The sequence below is a fragment of the Lethenteron reissneri genome, chromosome 3 (assembly GCF_015708825.2).
Source record: "Lethenteron reissneri isolate LAM-NWPU_2019-01 chromosome 3, ASM1570882v1, whole genome shotgun sequence".
NCBI lineage: Eukaryota > Metazoa > Chordata > Hyperoartia > Petromyzontiformes > Petromyzontidae > Lethenteron > Lethenteron reissneri.
Genome location: NC_083781.1, coordinates 2,566,173 through 2,581,258, shown reverse-complemented (window position 1 = coordinate 2,581,258; position 15,086 = coordinate 2,566,173). Strand labels below are relative to the sequence as shown.

Below are 15,086 nucleotides of genomic sequence, written 5' to 3'. Positions count from 1 at the left end.
TAAAAGGTCAAGAGGGCACCATAACCAACACTAGTAATGCCACAATCTCATCGTCACTGCCTTCCCTCTCTTCTACTCACTCAATCCATTCCGACTGTCAAGTCGAAGACTTCCGAGTCGGCTCTTCTAATGTTGTTGTTACCACCACCCATCGGGCTCTAGGTCATTGCCAAGCTCTGGGTGCCACTCCAACGGTGACCTGCCCTCCTCCGTCCCACTCGTCACAACCTCCTTTCCCCTGCCGCATTATATGCAGGGGATCACAAGTTGCTTACCCAATCCTTCCTTGAAATTGTGAGCATCCCCTGTATGTGCAGGAAGCGAGGACTGGTAAGGGTTTTTTAGAGATGTATATAAAACTAAAATTTAATATGATCTCACTGCAGTCAACGCCTGGTCTTCCTTAACCTCACATTTCAAACCACAAGGTGGCTCTGTGCTTCCACGGCTGAGCAAAGTTAGAAAATGAAAGGAAGACCAGCTTTCTAACCAGAACCCTTGGTGGCTTGCCACCCAAGTCACATCATTCCACTAAACTAAACTGTTTATTTTTTTTATTGTACCAGGTAAGGCACACGGAGCTATGTAGATCTTTTTCAGAGGTGACCTGGCCACAAATGATAGCTCAACGAAGTGGCTCATCATGTGGAAATTGATAGCAGCCAAACACTCTAAACACACGTTCATAAAGGTGGAGGAAAAAAAACGGAAGAGCCGTAGAAAAATCCAGTCGTTCCACGGAGAGAACATGCAAACTCCAAATATATAACAAGCGTCAGGGTAGGGATCGAACGTACGAACTCCTGTATACCAGGCGAGGTAGTTAACATCTCACAACTGCGGTGACCCACATCGACCACACTCGTAGCAAGCAATATGGGAATTAGGTCAATGCACATGGCACAAGTAAACTGCAGCTGGGCGTCACATGAAATAAGCTGCATCAATTTGATACAATCTGAAGAGCTTGAGGGTAATCATCGGCAAGGTTTTTTTTTACAGTGCAATAGATATGCAGGCTTGTAAACAAAGCAATTGTACGTTTTAAAACTGTGAAACTGCGAGGTTTGAGTCAACCGAAAGCACAATTAACAATTTTGTGCTGTAAAAAAAATAAGAATGACAAAAAAATAAACGGAGCTTTTACCCTTCCTGGCAATAAAAAACAGCTATTAAGATGTTTAAAGGCCAAATAGATACCTCTTTTGCAAGGCATCAATTTGTGGTTGCGCTTAATAAAGAAAGATTTGAATTGCCGTGCAAACATGGCATGGGTGGAGCTCACACGTGGCTCCCGATTTTATACGATGGGCACAAGCTCCTTCCGCCATACCCTCCAAATACACAGCTTGACGTTACGCATATAAAAGCTATTTATATATATAAAACATATTGTAGATAAACAAAGGCAAAGATCCCCCGTGTAAACGTTAACAGACTGCCGTCCTTCCCCCCCTCCGCACCTCCGAATAGCACTGTTGGCTATGCACAGCGCGAAAGAAGTTCAACGTACATACATATGGGGCACGTGCTACGAGGGAGCAGCTATGAATGTCGGCACAGCGGCTTGGGTGGCCAATACCACACCCAGCCACGTTTCTGTTCCCAATGATGATGCTTACATACTGCACCAGATATTCATTTCAGGCTCGGTCAACCTAGGGAGGCCTAGGACCGGTTCAGATATTCATCACCAATGTTGGCTGTGAGCGGGTATCGAACTCGGGTCGCAGGGTTCATAGCACAGTGCCCTAACCACTACACTACCACTCCCCACAAATATAGTACTGTATATACGCATATATACACACAAACATTAACAAAGACCATGGTTTAAATTAGGAGTGATATGTGAACGGGACCTGCACAACCCACCACCAACGCACACGGAGCAGTGTGGTAAGCATGGTCAAAATACCCCCAAACAGGCTTTCATCCAGCGGTGGATTAACACAGAGAAAACAGTACAAATTTTTATTACAATAGAATGTTAAAACGTCTGTCATAACATTCTCTAAAACGTCTGTGTCGTAACATTATCTCCTGACACGTAACAACAGTCTCCCCCCATACGTAACAACATTCTCTACCCACATTAAAGGAACCGCATGTAAGAATGAATACTTGTGATGTATTTGCGTTGCATGCCATCGGTGTTGTGCTGCTCTGCCGAAGCTTGCACATCGTGTTGACTATTTTGTCTCCAAAGTTAACACGAGCAAATTGCTTGGCAAGACATATCACAACAGCGTACATATATTTTTTGTAAACATAATTGACTGACAACAATGCAGTTGCTTTAATAAACTAAAACTAAACTCGATAACTAAACTTTTTATTTTACCAGGTAAGGCCCACTGAGCTATGTAGCTCTTTTTCAGAAGCGACCTGGCCACAAATGACAGCTCAAACAAAGTGGCTTGTGATGTGTAAATTGAATGCAGCCAAATGCTGTAAACGCACGTTGATTTTAAATGTGGATGGAGAAAAAAATGCGCAAACTCCAAATATAGAGCAGGCGTCAGGGTCGGGACCGATCCCACGACCTCCTGCATACCAGGCGAAGTAGTTAACATCTCACAACTGCGGCACTCTCTTGCTACTGCGCTTTCAAACGCCTATTTAGCATCAAGTACAATCGCAGTAATTGAGCCACGTGGGGCGTGAACGTGTACACAATTATGCCAGAGTCATTAAAAGTGCCCCAACAGCACTTTAAAAGATTTGCAAAGGTGGCAATGGGGGGTAATGGGGTAATTATACAAATGGCTGCCGCTGTGGTTTGCCGATCTTTCCCCCGCCCCGCACCACCAATGCGCACAGTTGGCTATGTCCGATGCGAAAGAAGTTCAACAGACGTCCGTACAACCTCCTCGGATTCACAGCACGTCGACCCGCTCTGGGGAGGCGTGCGCTCGTGACGAGTTGAGTCTCGCTGGGGGACTGCACACCAAAAAAGAAACCCCATGAAGCTAAATCCGTCGGATTTTTGTTACTTACTTTGACTTATTCCAGCTCTGTGGCATAAAAACGATTGTAACGATTGACACGTGATGAACACTGTTTGCGAGCATACACAGACGTGGTCCCTGTTTGTATGTACGTATGATGGACTTCTTTCCCATCGCAAGCAGCCAACCGTGCTGATCCTGCGCATGAAGAAGCAAAGGAAATTGGATCCCCTCTGATGATAGCACGGTTGGCTACGTACGGTGCGAAAATAGTTCAACACCCATACATGCGACGTCTCCTCGGGTAATTTTCTTAGAGTGGTGGCAGAGCTAGCTACAAGAGTGCCGCGTGTGCATGCCTCGTGATATTACGCTGGCATCACAATTTGAATTAAATTGTAGGGAGTTGTACCTTCAATTGATATGATGGGTGCACGGTAGAAAAGCAACATCGTGGAACCCACAAAGCCAGCAAAAAGGCCTTGTATCACCCTGAGTGATGAGCCCAGAAGAGACACAGACACACACATTGATTTTATAAGGGGATTTATTAACCACTACAGAAAAGGGTGGGGGCAGGGGTGTGGGTGTCTTGAGCTATGCTACGAGGTTATTAGTCCCCCCATCTACCACCATCGGTGTGTCCGAGAGGACATCGGTGTGTCCGAGAGGACATGCCGCTCTCCCGTGTACCGTACTGCACGTCGCCGTTTTACGAGCTGCTCCAGCAAAGCGCGGGCAAAGCGTTCTTTGATAACACGCTCACCTACGGTGCCAGGTCGGACGCAATTCCTCCGCGTAAAACCTGGCCACGGTAAACAGTCTGTTGTTGGCGGTTTAATGGGGATGACGGAAAAAGGCTCCTCCCTCTCCCCACCGGGTGAAACGGGAAAGTCGGTTCTACTGGAGGAGACTCCAGCGTGGTGCACAGCACGCGCTTCTGAATGGGTCGCTGCTGGTCTGTGCAAAGCGATGGTCTCCTCGCCGTCAAATCTGTTGCCGAATCTGCCGAGGGATTTTACTTGGCGATGTTGAAAATAACATCAATGTTTAGCTGATCGGATTCCTCCAGTATTAATAAATATTCTGATTCTGATGTTTTGTTTAACGTCACAAACCTTACTAATTGGCTGTGTCAAGTGGTGGCAGGTTTTAAGACAAGTTTATATTTATGCAATCGAATCCCAAAAAACTCTATTATGGATAATATCGATACTGCTAACCCTGGTAATCTCTCCAAAAGCGTGTGTCAAGAGACAGATGTACTTCGTCGATGTCATGGTCAAATTGACCACTCTATTAGCGTCATAATAAAAAAAAATGGGTTCCTATCACATCATGCATATAAATTACCATGAGAAATCGTACGTAAAGCTCAGTGTCCTGCTCACGCAATCCATTTATTGGTGCACCGAATACCAGCTTCACATTCGGCTCCATCCAAAAGCCAGCCCTCTTTGTAATGTTCAGCTCATGCTCAATAATAAATAACACAAACAAAAACTAAAATCTAGACCTTTAAACTGTGCAAGGATTTTGACCACGTTGGCCGTGGTGGTCACATAACCACCACCGCCAACACCACCATCAAGCTACGAAGAGTGGAGGGCATATGGTCAAGTGTGCACATGATCACCTGCAGCCTGGGCTTGAAGGACAAGGCCTGGGACATTGCGGTTGGGGGGGTTGGGGTGAGGGGTGGTGGCTGGGGGAGGGCATAGCAGCATCAGGACGAGGCTTCGTGACGCAGCTACGCATCCCGTGACACACACCACCACCAACCCCTCAACTCCACCATGAGCATGCGGTCGAGAGGCAGAAAGACAGACAGTGATAGGGAGGGAGGGTGAAAGACTGTTACAGATGGCTCCAGGGAGAGAGACAGTGAAAGGTCACCCGATAGTGAGACAGAGGGCAAGGCAGGGTGGTGGATTGTGGGGCGGCAGGGTGTGGGGTGGAGGGGGTGGCAGTGTCAGGGACAGACCGAGTAAGGTGTACACGTTCCTTAAAACTCTACATTGAAAACTCAATAATTTTTCAACTAATTAAAACGTGTGATGCAATATTATTCATTTTAAATTCAATATAAAACTCACATTTTATAAACCACCAAACAGAAATGAACAACATTACACTTAACAAAACTTGCCTATCAAGCCCCCTTGTTTTTGTGGTTTGTTTATTAATCTTGCAATGGACTTGCCAAGTTAGGGCACTCCACGTACTGGCCACCGCTGATCTAAATCACGATGTACGAGGGTGACTCAAGGTTAACCTTCACCGTCAGTCTGAGAAATTAGTGAGGCGAAGTGAAGCGAATGAAAAGATTGTTTTTCAAGGTGTTTCTATTCTAGTCAGAATAAGTGTGTCCCATCGGTGCCGACATGCATTCATGGCAGAATACGTAAGAATGTGAAGCACGTGATGGCACGGCATTGAGAAGTCGAGGGCATATGGGGGGGTGCCATGTGTCAGGGTCAATATCTACGAGTGTATTTGTGTGCTCACGCGAGCAATTTGTGCATGGCATTCATTCATGTGCACGCCGATGCATCTGCCGCGTGTGTGCACTTACAATACACTTGTGAGTGTGTGTGTGTGTAAGCCACCGTCGTAACGAGCGTCATAATAACGAGTTATTCATGCGGGAGAAAACCGGAGCACTTGGAGAAAACCCACGCATGCAATGGGGCAAAACAGCAGAGACAGATGATCTGAGTCCGCACTTTGCTGGAACACCCTATCCTGGCAAGTCAAGACATGGCACCTAGACGCCCATGAGAAGGGAGGTTGGCAACATTTGCGCGATCCACCAACAACTCGCCTCCATAGAGCTGAATTTAATGCCTTGACGTCTCTCTCCACGTCGTGCTGGGAACTTCTTGAGGAACTGACCTGAAGAAGAACTGAAGAAGCTCCCGGAAATGTGCAATTAAAAAAACGATTAACTATTTTTATTTTACAAGGTAAGGCCCACTGAGCTACAGAGCTCTTATTCAGAAGCGACCTGGCCGCAAATGATAGCCCAATGAAGTGACTTATCATGTGGAAATTTATAGCAGCCAAACACTCTCAACGCATGTTGATCCTAATTGTGGAGGGAAAAACCTGGAGGACCCAGAGAAAAATCCACGTGACCACGGGGAGAACATCCAAACTCCAGATATACAGGCGTCGGGGTCGGGATCGAACCCACGAACTCCAGTATACCAGGCGAGGTAGTTAACATCTCGCCACCGCGGCGGCACACTCAATGACAGACCACCACGCCGAACAACACGCGGCGCAACCCTTCAGCACGTCGGTGAGCTACGCAAGCAGCACAACCGCAGGAAAACAGCGAAATACCGCGCGGTGTGACGTCAGCGTCCCTCGCGAGGTGGCAGACACACACTGGGGGGGGGGGGGGGGGGGGGGGGGGCGGCTCTGTACGCCGTCACTCACCTGTGACGCATGCGGACCGAGCCTCCCTCCACCTGCCCGGCGGGCTGGAACATCTTGTTGCGCTCCACATGCTCCGTGTACGCCTGGATGATCTGCCCACGAAACAAAGATCCCACGGAAAGCCTTAACATACAAATGTGGCAAGCGCTGTTAGCGAGTAAGCATCGATGAAGGCCGGCACAGCACACGAGGGGAAGGATGGCCCAGCACTACGTGGCTCCCACACAGCCATGCGCGGGAGGGCGTGGCATATTTTGGCACCAGCTATCAGAGCGTGGTCGTGTGGCTACGATTCTCTGCAGTGAGGACAATGTCTTTAAAAACAATTACACTACTCCGGTTTAAATAAATTATCGCCGAGCTGCTTGCATGCGTTCCGAGATTCAGAGGTGGATGGGACACTCACCCTGAAACTTGCAGACGTCTTAAAATGGGCAAGGGTTAAATGGTTTCAGAGGCAAGCAAGCTGGGGAGACGAGGAAGGCCAGCCAACTCTTGAACACCTTAAAAGCGGGCAATGTGTCCTGCGTTTATTTGATTAATTCGTGATTACAAATGAAAGTTGTTGTTGTTGTTGCCAAGCTAAGAAGACTGCTCTTAGTTTTTGCCGGTGGCCAAGCGTGCCTCCTGCCTCCGGATCGCACGCAATCGTGAGACGAGGGATGATAGCGCAGCGCGGGTGGGCGCATCGAAGACGAACACACTGTGGGGGGAGGGCTGCGACTAAACTCCGGTTGGGCTCATCAGTCGTCCGACGGATTCCCTGGGGATTTGGGTCATATCCTGGCGGGTGTCAATAGCGGATCGACAGAGGTGATGAAGGCGACAGAAGAAGCGGTCTCTGGCCTGTAAAGTGGGGGGGGGGGGGGGGGGGGGGGGGCAGGGAGGGGAGAAAGGTGCAGGCAATCGCACCTCTGTGTATCTGTGACGCAGCGCGGAGTATTCCTTCTTCAGCTCCGCCTCCCGATCCTCATGCCGCGAGACTGCAGACCACACACCAGAAGGAGTCCCACCGGGCACAGCCTTGTTTATGGACCGTTGGGACAGAATGCGGTTATACAGCAGGCACCTATTTAGCCAGAGACTCGAGGTGATGGTGTGGTCAAGCCAGGCCTGGCGCTCATGTTCACACACTGCAACTGGTTGCTCGTTTAAAGGGCCCTGCACCTGAGCAAATATCACTCGCCACTGATGTTAGCTGTGGCCGGGAGTTTGAACCGAGGTTGGTCGGGTTCATGGCGCAGTGCGCTAACCACTGCGCCACCGCTCCCATTGTAGTATGCAGGACTACGATAATGCCACGCACCTTTCCTGCCAAAGTAAATGCTCACTCGTAGCACTTGCCTTTGCCAGCATGGAGGAGGCCTTCTGTTGGATCCCCAGTCAACCTTTGCCCAGCACAAGGTCGCATTTTCTCCTCTTCTGCCCCCACAATCTGTAACTCCATCCCCTCCCCACCCGTCTATGCTTTCAACTCCTTGCACATCATGAAGTCTAAGCACAAGGCCTTTCTTCTTTACTCTGCCTATGACTGCCTGCCTTCCTCTTCATGAAAAAAAACTATTTCCACTGCTTCTATGCAGCGCCTCGAGACACAAGTCGTATTGATGCGCCGTCATATATCCACACTGTGCTGTGATTATACAAAGTTGGGGCCTCTGTGAGAGTGTTCCTGCATAGGAAGCTGCACTCACTCTGGTCCGAGTAGAACTTGGAGCGGATCTCCATCTGCTTGAGCTGCAGTTCCAGCGTCTCAACCTTCCCCAGGAGGGTGTTGCGATCCTGCTCCAGGGCATCTTCATACTCGATGTACTTCTGCATGCCCAACCAACAAAGGCACAAAGCGCGGCATCAACAGAGCTCACCCACCAAACCACCAACCCATCCACCCATCAACCCACTAAATAACCAACCCACCAATCCACCAATCCAACGACCCACCGACCCACTAACTCACCCACCAACCCTCCAACTCAACAACCCACCAACTCACTCTGGCCACGTTTTGAAATAAATTATTTAATTAATGAAAAAACACAAATGTAATATATATCGTAGCAATAAATGGTGGTATAAATTATGTTGCCTCTATATAAAATGTACACTCATCTGTAAATCCACTGCTGGATGAAGCCCCCACCCCCACACACACCATGTCGGTGATGGGGGTATTGTGTTTGACCATACTACACCATGCTGGTAATTGGGGGGGGATGAGGGACAGGACTGGTTCAGATATCACTCGCCACTGATGTTGGCTGTGGCTAGGGATCTAACTCAGGTGACCGTGTTCTTTTCCAAACACTCTATCCACTGGAGCAAAGATTATGTTGAACTTCTTTCGCACCGTACATATCCAACCGTACCTATTTGTATTTATTTCATCTTTACGTTCAGAGACGAACAAAAGTCTATGTTACCATCCATAATACACGAATAATACATCGATGATTATAAACCTTATCTACAGTGTTATTGTAAAATAAAACACCAAGTATTCTTTGGGTCTTTAGGTAAAGTCACGTAGATAGATACCGAAAGACCCAAAGAATATGAATTCCTGCAGTCACTAAAGCTTTAAGTCAAGATATAAAACACCAACTATCTATGCCAATTTGAATGAATTCCACGAGTGGTTTTGTAACAAAGAGGGCAGAGCATTTGTCACCGAGTCAGAAACGTTCAACAATTTCAATTCCGCAGGTGCCTGAGGCGGAGGTCAACGTGTCTGTGACCGAGTTCCGATAAGTCAATACTTTCAATTCCCATTGCAGCCCAGCGATTTCCGTGGGGCATTCCCAAAGTCGACCGCGGTAAATGAGATGTAAAGTTGATTCAAAATCATCTCCTTGAATAAGGCGAGTGCACACCAGTGTCACAGCCACAAAAATAACCGATTACCAAACGGTATAAATAACTGTGCTCACTTAATTGTGTTTTCCTTTCCAGCCGTCCTTGCAGGCCAACGGACTGCAATCGGCCTTCTCCTGGATTACGAAGGCTGCTCTCTACAGTAACGCACCGCATTCACAACCACCGCACCGGGGAAGTGTGTGTCCGCTCAATAACTAAACTAACACTAAACTAGTTGTTTTATTTTACCAGCGAAGGCCCACTGAGATATACAGCTCGTTTTCATAAGTGGCAAAGCTATTACAAATGATAGCTCAACGAAGTGGCTTATCATCATGTGAAAATGTATATCAGCCAAAATACTCGAAATGCACGTTGATTCTAAATCCACACGACCATGGGGAGAGAGAGAGACGCAATCTCCAACGCTACAGCAGGCATCAGTAAGGTCGGAATCGAACCCAAGACGTCCTGCATACCAGGCGAGGGAGTCACCATCTCCTAGCTATCTTAATGATGAGAGAGAGAAACACGAAACGTCCAAATACACAACAGGCATCATCAGGGTCAGAATCGAACCCACGACGTCCTGCATACCAGGCGAGGGAGTCACCATCTCCTAGCTACCTTGATGATGAGAGAGAGAAACACGCAACATCGAAATACACAACAGGCATCATCAGGGTCAGAATCGAACCCACGACGTCCTGCATACCAGGCGAGGGAGTCACCATCTCCTAGCTACCTTGATGATGAGAGAGAAACACGCAACGTCGAAATACACAACAGGCATCATCAGGGTCAGAATCGAACCTACGACCTCCTGCATAGCAGGCGAGGGAGTCAATATCTCGCCACCAGAGGCCCTTTTAAATTAGATTTTTAATTAAATAAATTTAATTAAATAAATTTAATAAAACCCTTTTTCTTTTTACACAGCATGGCGGCAGTTGGATAAATGCTTTGAGCTCGACCTTGAATTGCAGAAATGCTTTTGCTGAAATTCTTCGTTGAACTGAATTCCGTGATCAGTCTTGCCGACGCCGGTTTTTAGACGAATGCCTTCAAACAATCGCAGTTGGGTTTTTTTTCTTAACTGTCTTGAGAAACGTTGCCAAGTCAAATATTTTACATTCTCACATGTTCTGGGGCGCAAGTGAGTTTTTTGTATGTTTTCTATAAATAAATTATACAAGACAAAAAAGGCTGTCAGTTTGCACACCATGTGATCCGTAGCCTTCTCGCGCGTGTTTCGAAACACGGCACAAAGAACAGCGCGGCCTCTTCCCATGTGATCCATGCGCACGGCGTACACAAACACAACCAACAGGTAACGAAATGTGGGAATTAAACCGAGATGGACATTCAACAAATATGAGTCAACTCGAGGCACTGTAGAATTCCCTGCAACGCAGTTGGGTCCAAAGGTATACAAGGCCTCTACCGAATGGTGTATGTCCGCTCGTAAAACAAGACATTATAGTACAACGCGATGGTAATTCATTACAAATTACGTAATCGCGACTGTCATTTAACCCCGGGGTTGGTCCCTGCTACGAACTTTGCAACTGTTCTCCACCCTGTAGGAATGTTTATTTTTTCACGTTCTTTGATCTCCATTTCGCCTTTTCGCAGCGACCCGTGGGCATCTCCGTAGCTCCACAGGGGTAAGGCAAGGCCTCAGATTGGAACCCCTGTTTTTACACCGTTCCTTCGGCATGCAAACATTTTCCCCAGAAAGCCACTGCAACTACTCGGAAGCCACTGGGGGAGATATGCACGTTTGAAGCTAAATTGAAAAATAATTTGTTTAGAAATTAATTTTGTGTTAAGTTTCTTGTCTTCCCCCCCCCCCACACCTCCGATTAGTACGGTTGGCAATGTATGGTGCGAAAAAAGTTTAACATACATAGAGAACAAAAGGCAAAAGTGCAGAACAGAAATTATTGTATTCACGGCCACTGCTGCCATCAGGGCCTCCACTAGAGGATGCTCTACATAGCCACTCCAGGTCGTGGTTGTGGGGGTCCATTAAATATTGTTGGTGTTATAAATTCCATGTTCATTTTAAACTAAACTATAAACTATGTTTCGATTTAAAGCTTTCGTGACTGCAGAAATTCATCTTCTTGGTTCTTTCGGTAAAGCCACGTAGAAGGGAAATAATAAAATAATAAAAAATATAATAAAATAATTCTCACGACGTTTCGGCCACAACGCAAGCAGCCGTCCTCAGGTGAAACCAGGTCTGTCGAGGCGACAGCGTCTGAATGAAACAGCACACGTGCTTGGCGCATATATATAAGCTGGGTTGGAAGGGGAGGGGGAAAGGGCGCCTTGACAAAGGAATATGCATATCAAGAGGAATTTAGCATATTTATGGGAAATGCAGGTATGTGATTAGTACTACTTATGTCCGTGCATTATGCAGGATTAGCAGCATCCAAGGGAGGGGATATGGGAAATGCAGGTATGTGATTAGTGCTACTTTGCCCGTGCATTATTTGCCCGTGCATTATGCAGGATTAGCAGCATGTTTTATTTTACCAGGTAATACTCACTGAGCTGTGTAGCTCTTCTTTACAGAAGCGATCTGGCCACAAATGAAAGCTCGATGAAGTGGCTTATCACGTGGAACTTTATATCAGCCAAACACTCTAAACGCGTGTTTTTAAACGTGGAGGGAAAAACTGGAGGACCCAGAGAAAAATCCACGCGACCACGGGGAAAGAGGCGTGCAAACTCTAAATAAACAGGCGTCAGGGTCGGGATCGAAACACGACCTCCTGTGTACCAAGTGAGGTGGTTAACATCTTGCCACATGACAGAACAGCGAGTTTAAACCAAACAAACGGTTATTGTCGTGAATAAAAGGCTTCATGGCCGACATCAAACACTGGCACCATGTCTGTTGCTGCAGCCGCCGTCGTAACCGAAGCTAACAAAGATTTCATGATCAATGAAGATGTTGCCTAAAAATGGCTGCGGAATATTTTGTGAAACAAACCATCGCCTTTTCTTTGTACAAGCCATTACGAAAAAATCCGTAGCGAAACATCGCCGTATAATGGACTCATGCGCGACATGCACGAGTCCATTAATAAACATTCTGCCAGAACGCAACGCTGGGGCGAATATCTCTTTGGCAAGGGTGGTTACCGATTTCTATCTCCATCATTGCTATACTTTATTTGTCTTTCCTTAGACTTGGTCATTTTGGTGCACCAAGCCACCATTGCAAACGAGACTCTTCCTGGGGTCTCGCCGAGTTCTCACCGGGTTATAAATTTGAAACTAACAACTTAACGGAACTTATACTGGTAGGAACCTCCTGGTTGCACCAGCCCACAGGGGATTATTGTGTCCATCCGTCCGTCGTGCAGGGAGGGGCTGGGTGGGGAGGGGCTGGGTGGGGAGGGTGGGGCTGGGTCGGGAGGGGAGGGTGGGGAGGGGCTGGGTGGGGAGGGTGGGGAGGAGCTGGGTGGGGGGTGGGAGGGGTGGGGCTGGGTGGGGACGGGCTGGTCACCCCTTGGTGCCCTTATAAAACTCAACATTTAACCTACTCACGCCGGCTTGTGCCCGCCCTCACAGTCGGGCATATTTGCGGAATACACCACGCCGCCGTTGACCCTGGCCATTGACCGAGCAACCCAACGTTCCTACCAGCTCCCTCCGCAGGAATGTGTTTTTTTTTACCAGGTAAAGCTCACTGAGCTACATAGCTCTTTTTCAGAAGTGACCTGACCACAAATGATAGCTCAACGAAGTGGCTGACCATGTGGAAATGTATTGCAGCCAAATATGCTGAATGCAAGTTGTTGATTCTAAATGTGGAGGGTAGAAAAATGGAGGATCCGGAAAACATTCCACACGACCACAGGGAGAACATACACACTCCAAATATGCTGCAGTCAAGGTTGAGATCGAACCCACGACCTCCTGAATATCAGGCGAAGTAGTCACCATCTCTCACCACCCTGGCAAAATGTGTAACATTTGCACTGCCACCCCTCCGTGTCCCCCACCCCCCACCATGTGATGATGAAATCTCATGATTCAGGGTCACGATTCAATTCCACAAATCACTTTTTAAACATCGTGGTGAGTGGTCATGGTGGCAAGATATTAACTCCTTTGCCTTCAATGCAGGAGGTCATGGGTGTGATCCCAACCCTGACGATGCCTGTGTATTTGTAGATTGCACGTTCTCCCCGTGGTTCTCCGGTTGTTCCCTCCACATTTATAATCAACATCATGTGTTTAGAGTATTTTGCTGCTACACATTTGTAATGATAAGACACTTTGTTGAGCTATAATTTGTGGCCAGGTTACTTCTGAAAAACCTCTATGTAAGTAAGTCTGCCTTACCTGATAAAATAATCGCTTTAAAATTGTTTAGTTTTAAAATAGAGGCCTCCACAGCAGATGTCACATGAAACCATTATATGCAATGTAAACGAATAAACACACATCAATTCTCACACATAAGTTTTGAAAGCACGCATTGCAAGCTTTAAAAAAATTCAATGTTTTTGTTAACAAGTTGAGTTGCAGATATTTTTCAGAGGGTTTGTGCTGCAGTACCACACTTATAATGGCCATTGTTTACAAATGCCATCAGTATTTTCAAAGTCTACACTACCCCACGCAGTGTGTTTTGATAATTTTCCACTGAATTTATGATGCGTGCAGCAGCAGCCACAATGAATCAGCTAAAGGCTGGTGAACTGCCAGATTTAAAAAAAAAGCACTCACAACTGCCATCCTGAGATGCCCAAAATTAAATCTTACTTAGTAGGTTCTACAATTACCTACCAAATCACAAACATTTAATACCAATGTCTTCTCTGCACTACTTCAGGCTGGACTACCCACAAAAGGCAGTCCCCCACTGGACAGAGCGCAAACTGGTACAACTTGAAAGGGCAAAGTGTCATGGTAGAGATTTCTTTATATGCCCAATAGAAGTTGAAAAGGTCATCCCCGTCATTCAGCTTTTATTGAGCAGATAGAAAAACTTGCAGCACCAAAACTTTTCCCACACAAGGTCATAAATATAAGTGAATCACCGTGGGTGGGTTGTTGCGTCCAAGATCTAACCCAATGCAGACGTAACAATGAGGATCCGGAAGGTTTTACACACCAGTCCGAGACCACGTCCATCCAAGCCGCATGCAGTCATTTACGCACGCTCGGTGGTAAAGTGAACATGCTGTACACAAGTCAGGTCAAACTACCTCTCCATACTCAAATAACAACATGACGAAGCCTCCCTTTCAATCGGACCACTGTTAATCTTCCACAATGTGGTACCTATTTTATTGATTCCAGAAGGGATGATGGGGTTGAGATGACCCACAAACTAGAAATTGAATTCGCAACCTCCTGACTATGAGGCTAGCAATCTGTCACAGAACCCTTCCTCTACTTGAATAACACTGCTACATATATGCATCACAACGTACCATATAAAGAGATAATTACAGTTTGTCTGCGGTGTTTAAACGTCCTTGACGAGGAGTCCGAAAGCCATATTCAAGAGTTTTTGTTTAACAATATTTAATGCATGCATAGGTTACATTAGATTATATTATATTAGGCAAACAAAAATTGCTTTGTAATTTTAAACTATGAATGATCAATGTTAAGCATGGGTGGAATGGGAACTAACAAAGTTTTGAGGTCAACAGAGAAAGCAGATGGGTCCCTGGGGCAGACTGGGCACTGCGGTGGCTTGGAGATGTTCACTACCTTGCCGAGCATACAGGCGGTCGTGGCTTCGATCCCGACCCTGATGCTTGCTGTATATTTGCAGTTTGCGTGTTCTCCCCGTGGCCA

The 15,086-nt window shown here is 46.8% G+C and overlaps 1 protein-coding gene across 1 annotated transcript in view; it reads right to left on the bottom strand.

Moving 5' to 3' along the window:
• The window catches only part of LOC133345166 (C-Jun-amino-terminal kinase-interacting protein 4-like), a 92,259-nt gene that overhangs the window by 58,109 nt on the left and 19,064 nt on the right, over positions 1 to 15,086 (bottom strand). Inside the window, 3 exon segments of the mRNA XM_061555696.1 lie at positions 6,396 to 6,487; positions 7,308 to 7,378; positions 8,090 to 8,210. Of these exon segments, the coding sequence (XP_061411680.1) occupies positions 6,396 to 6,487; positions 7,308 to 7,378; positions 8,090 to 8,210 (284 nt within the window).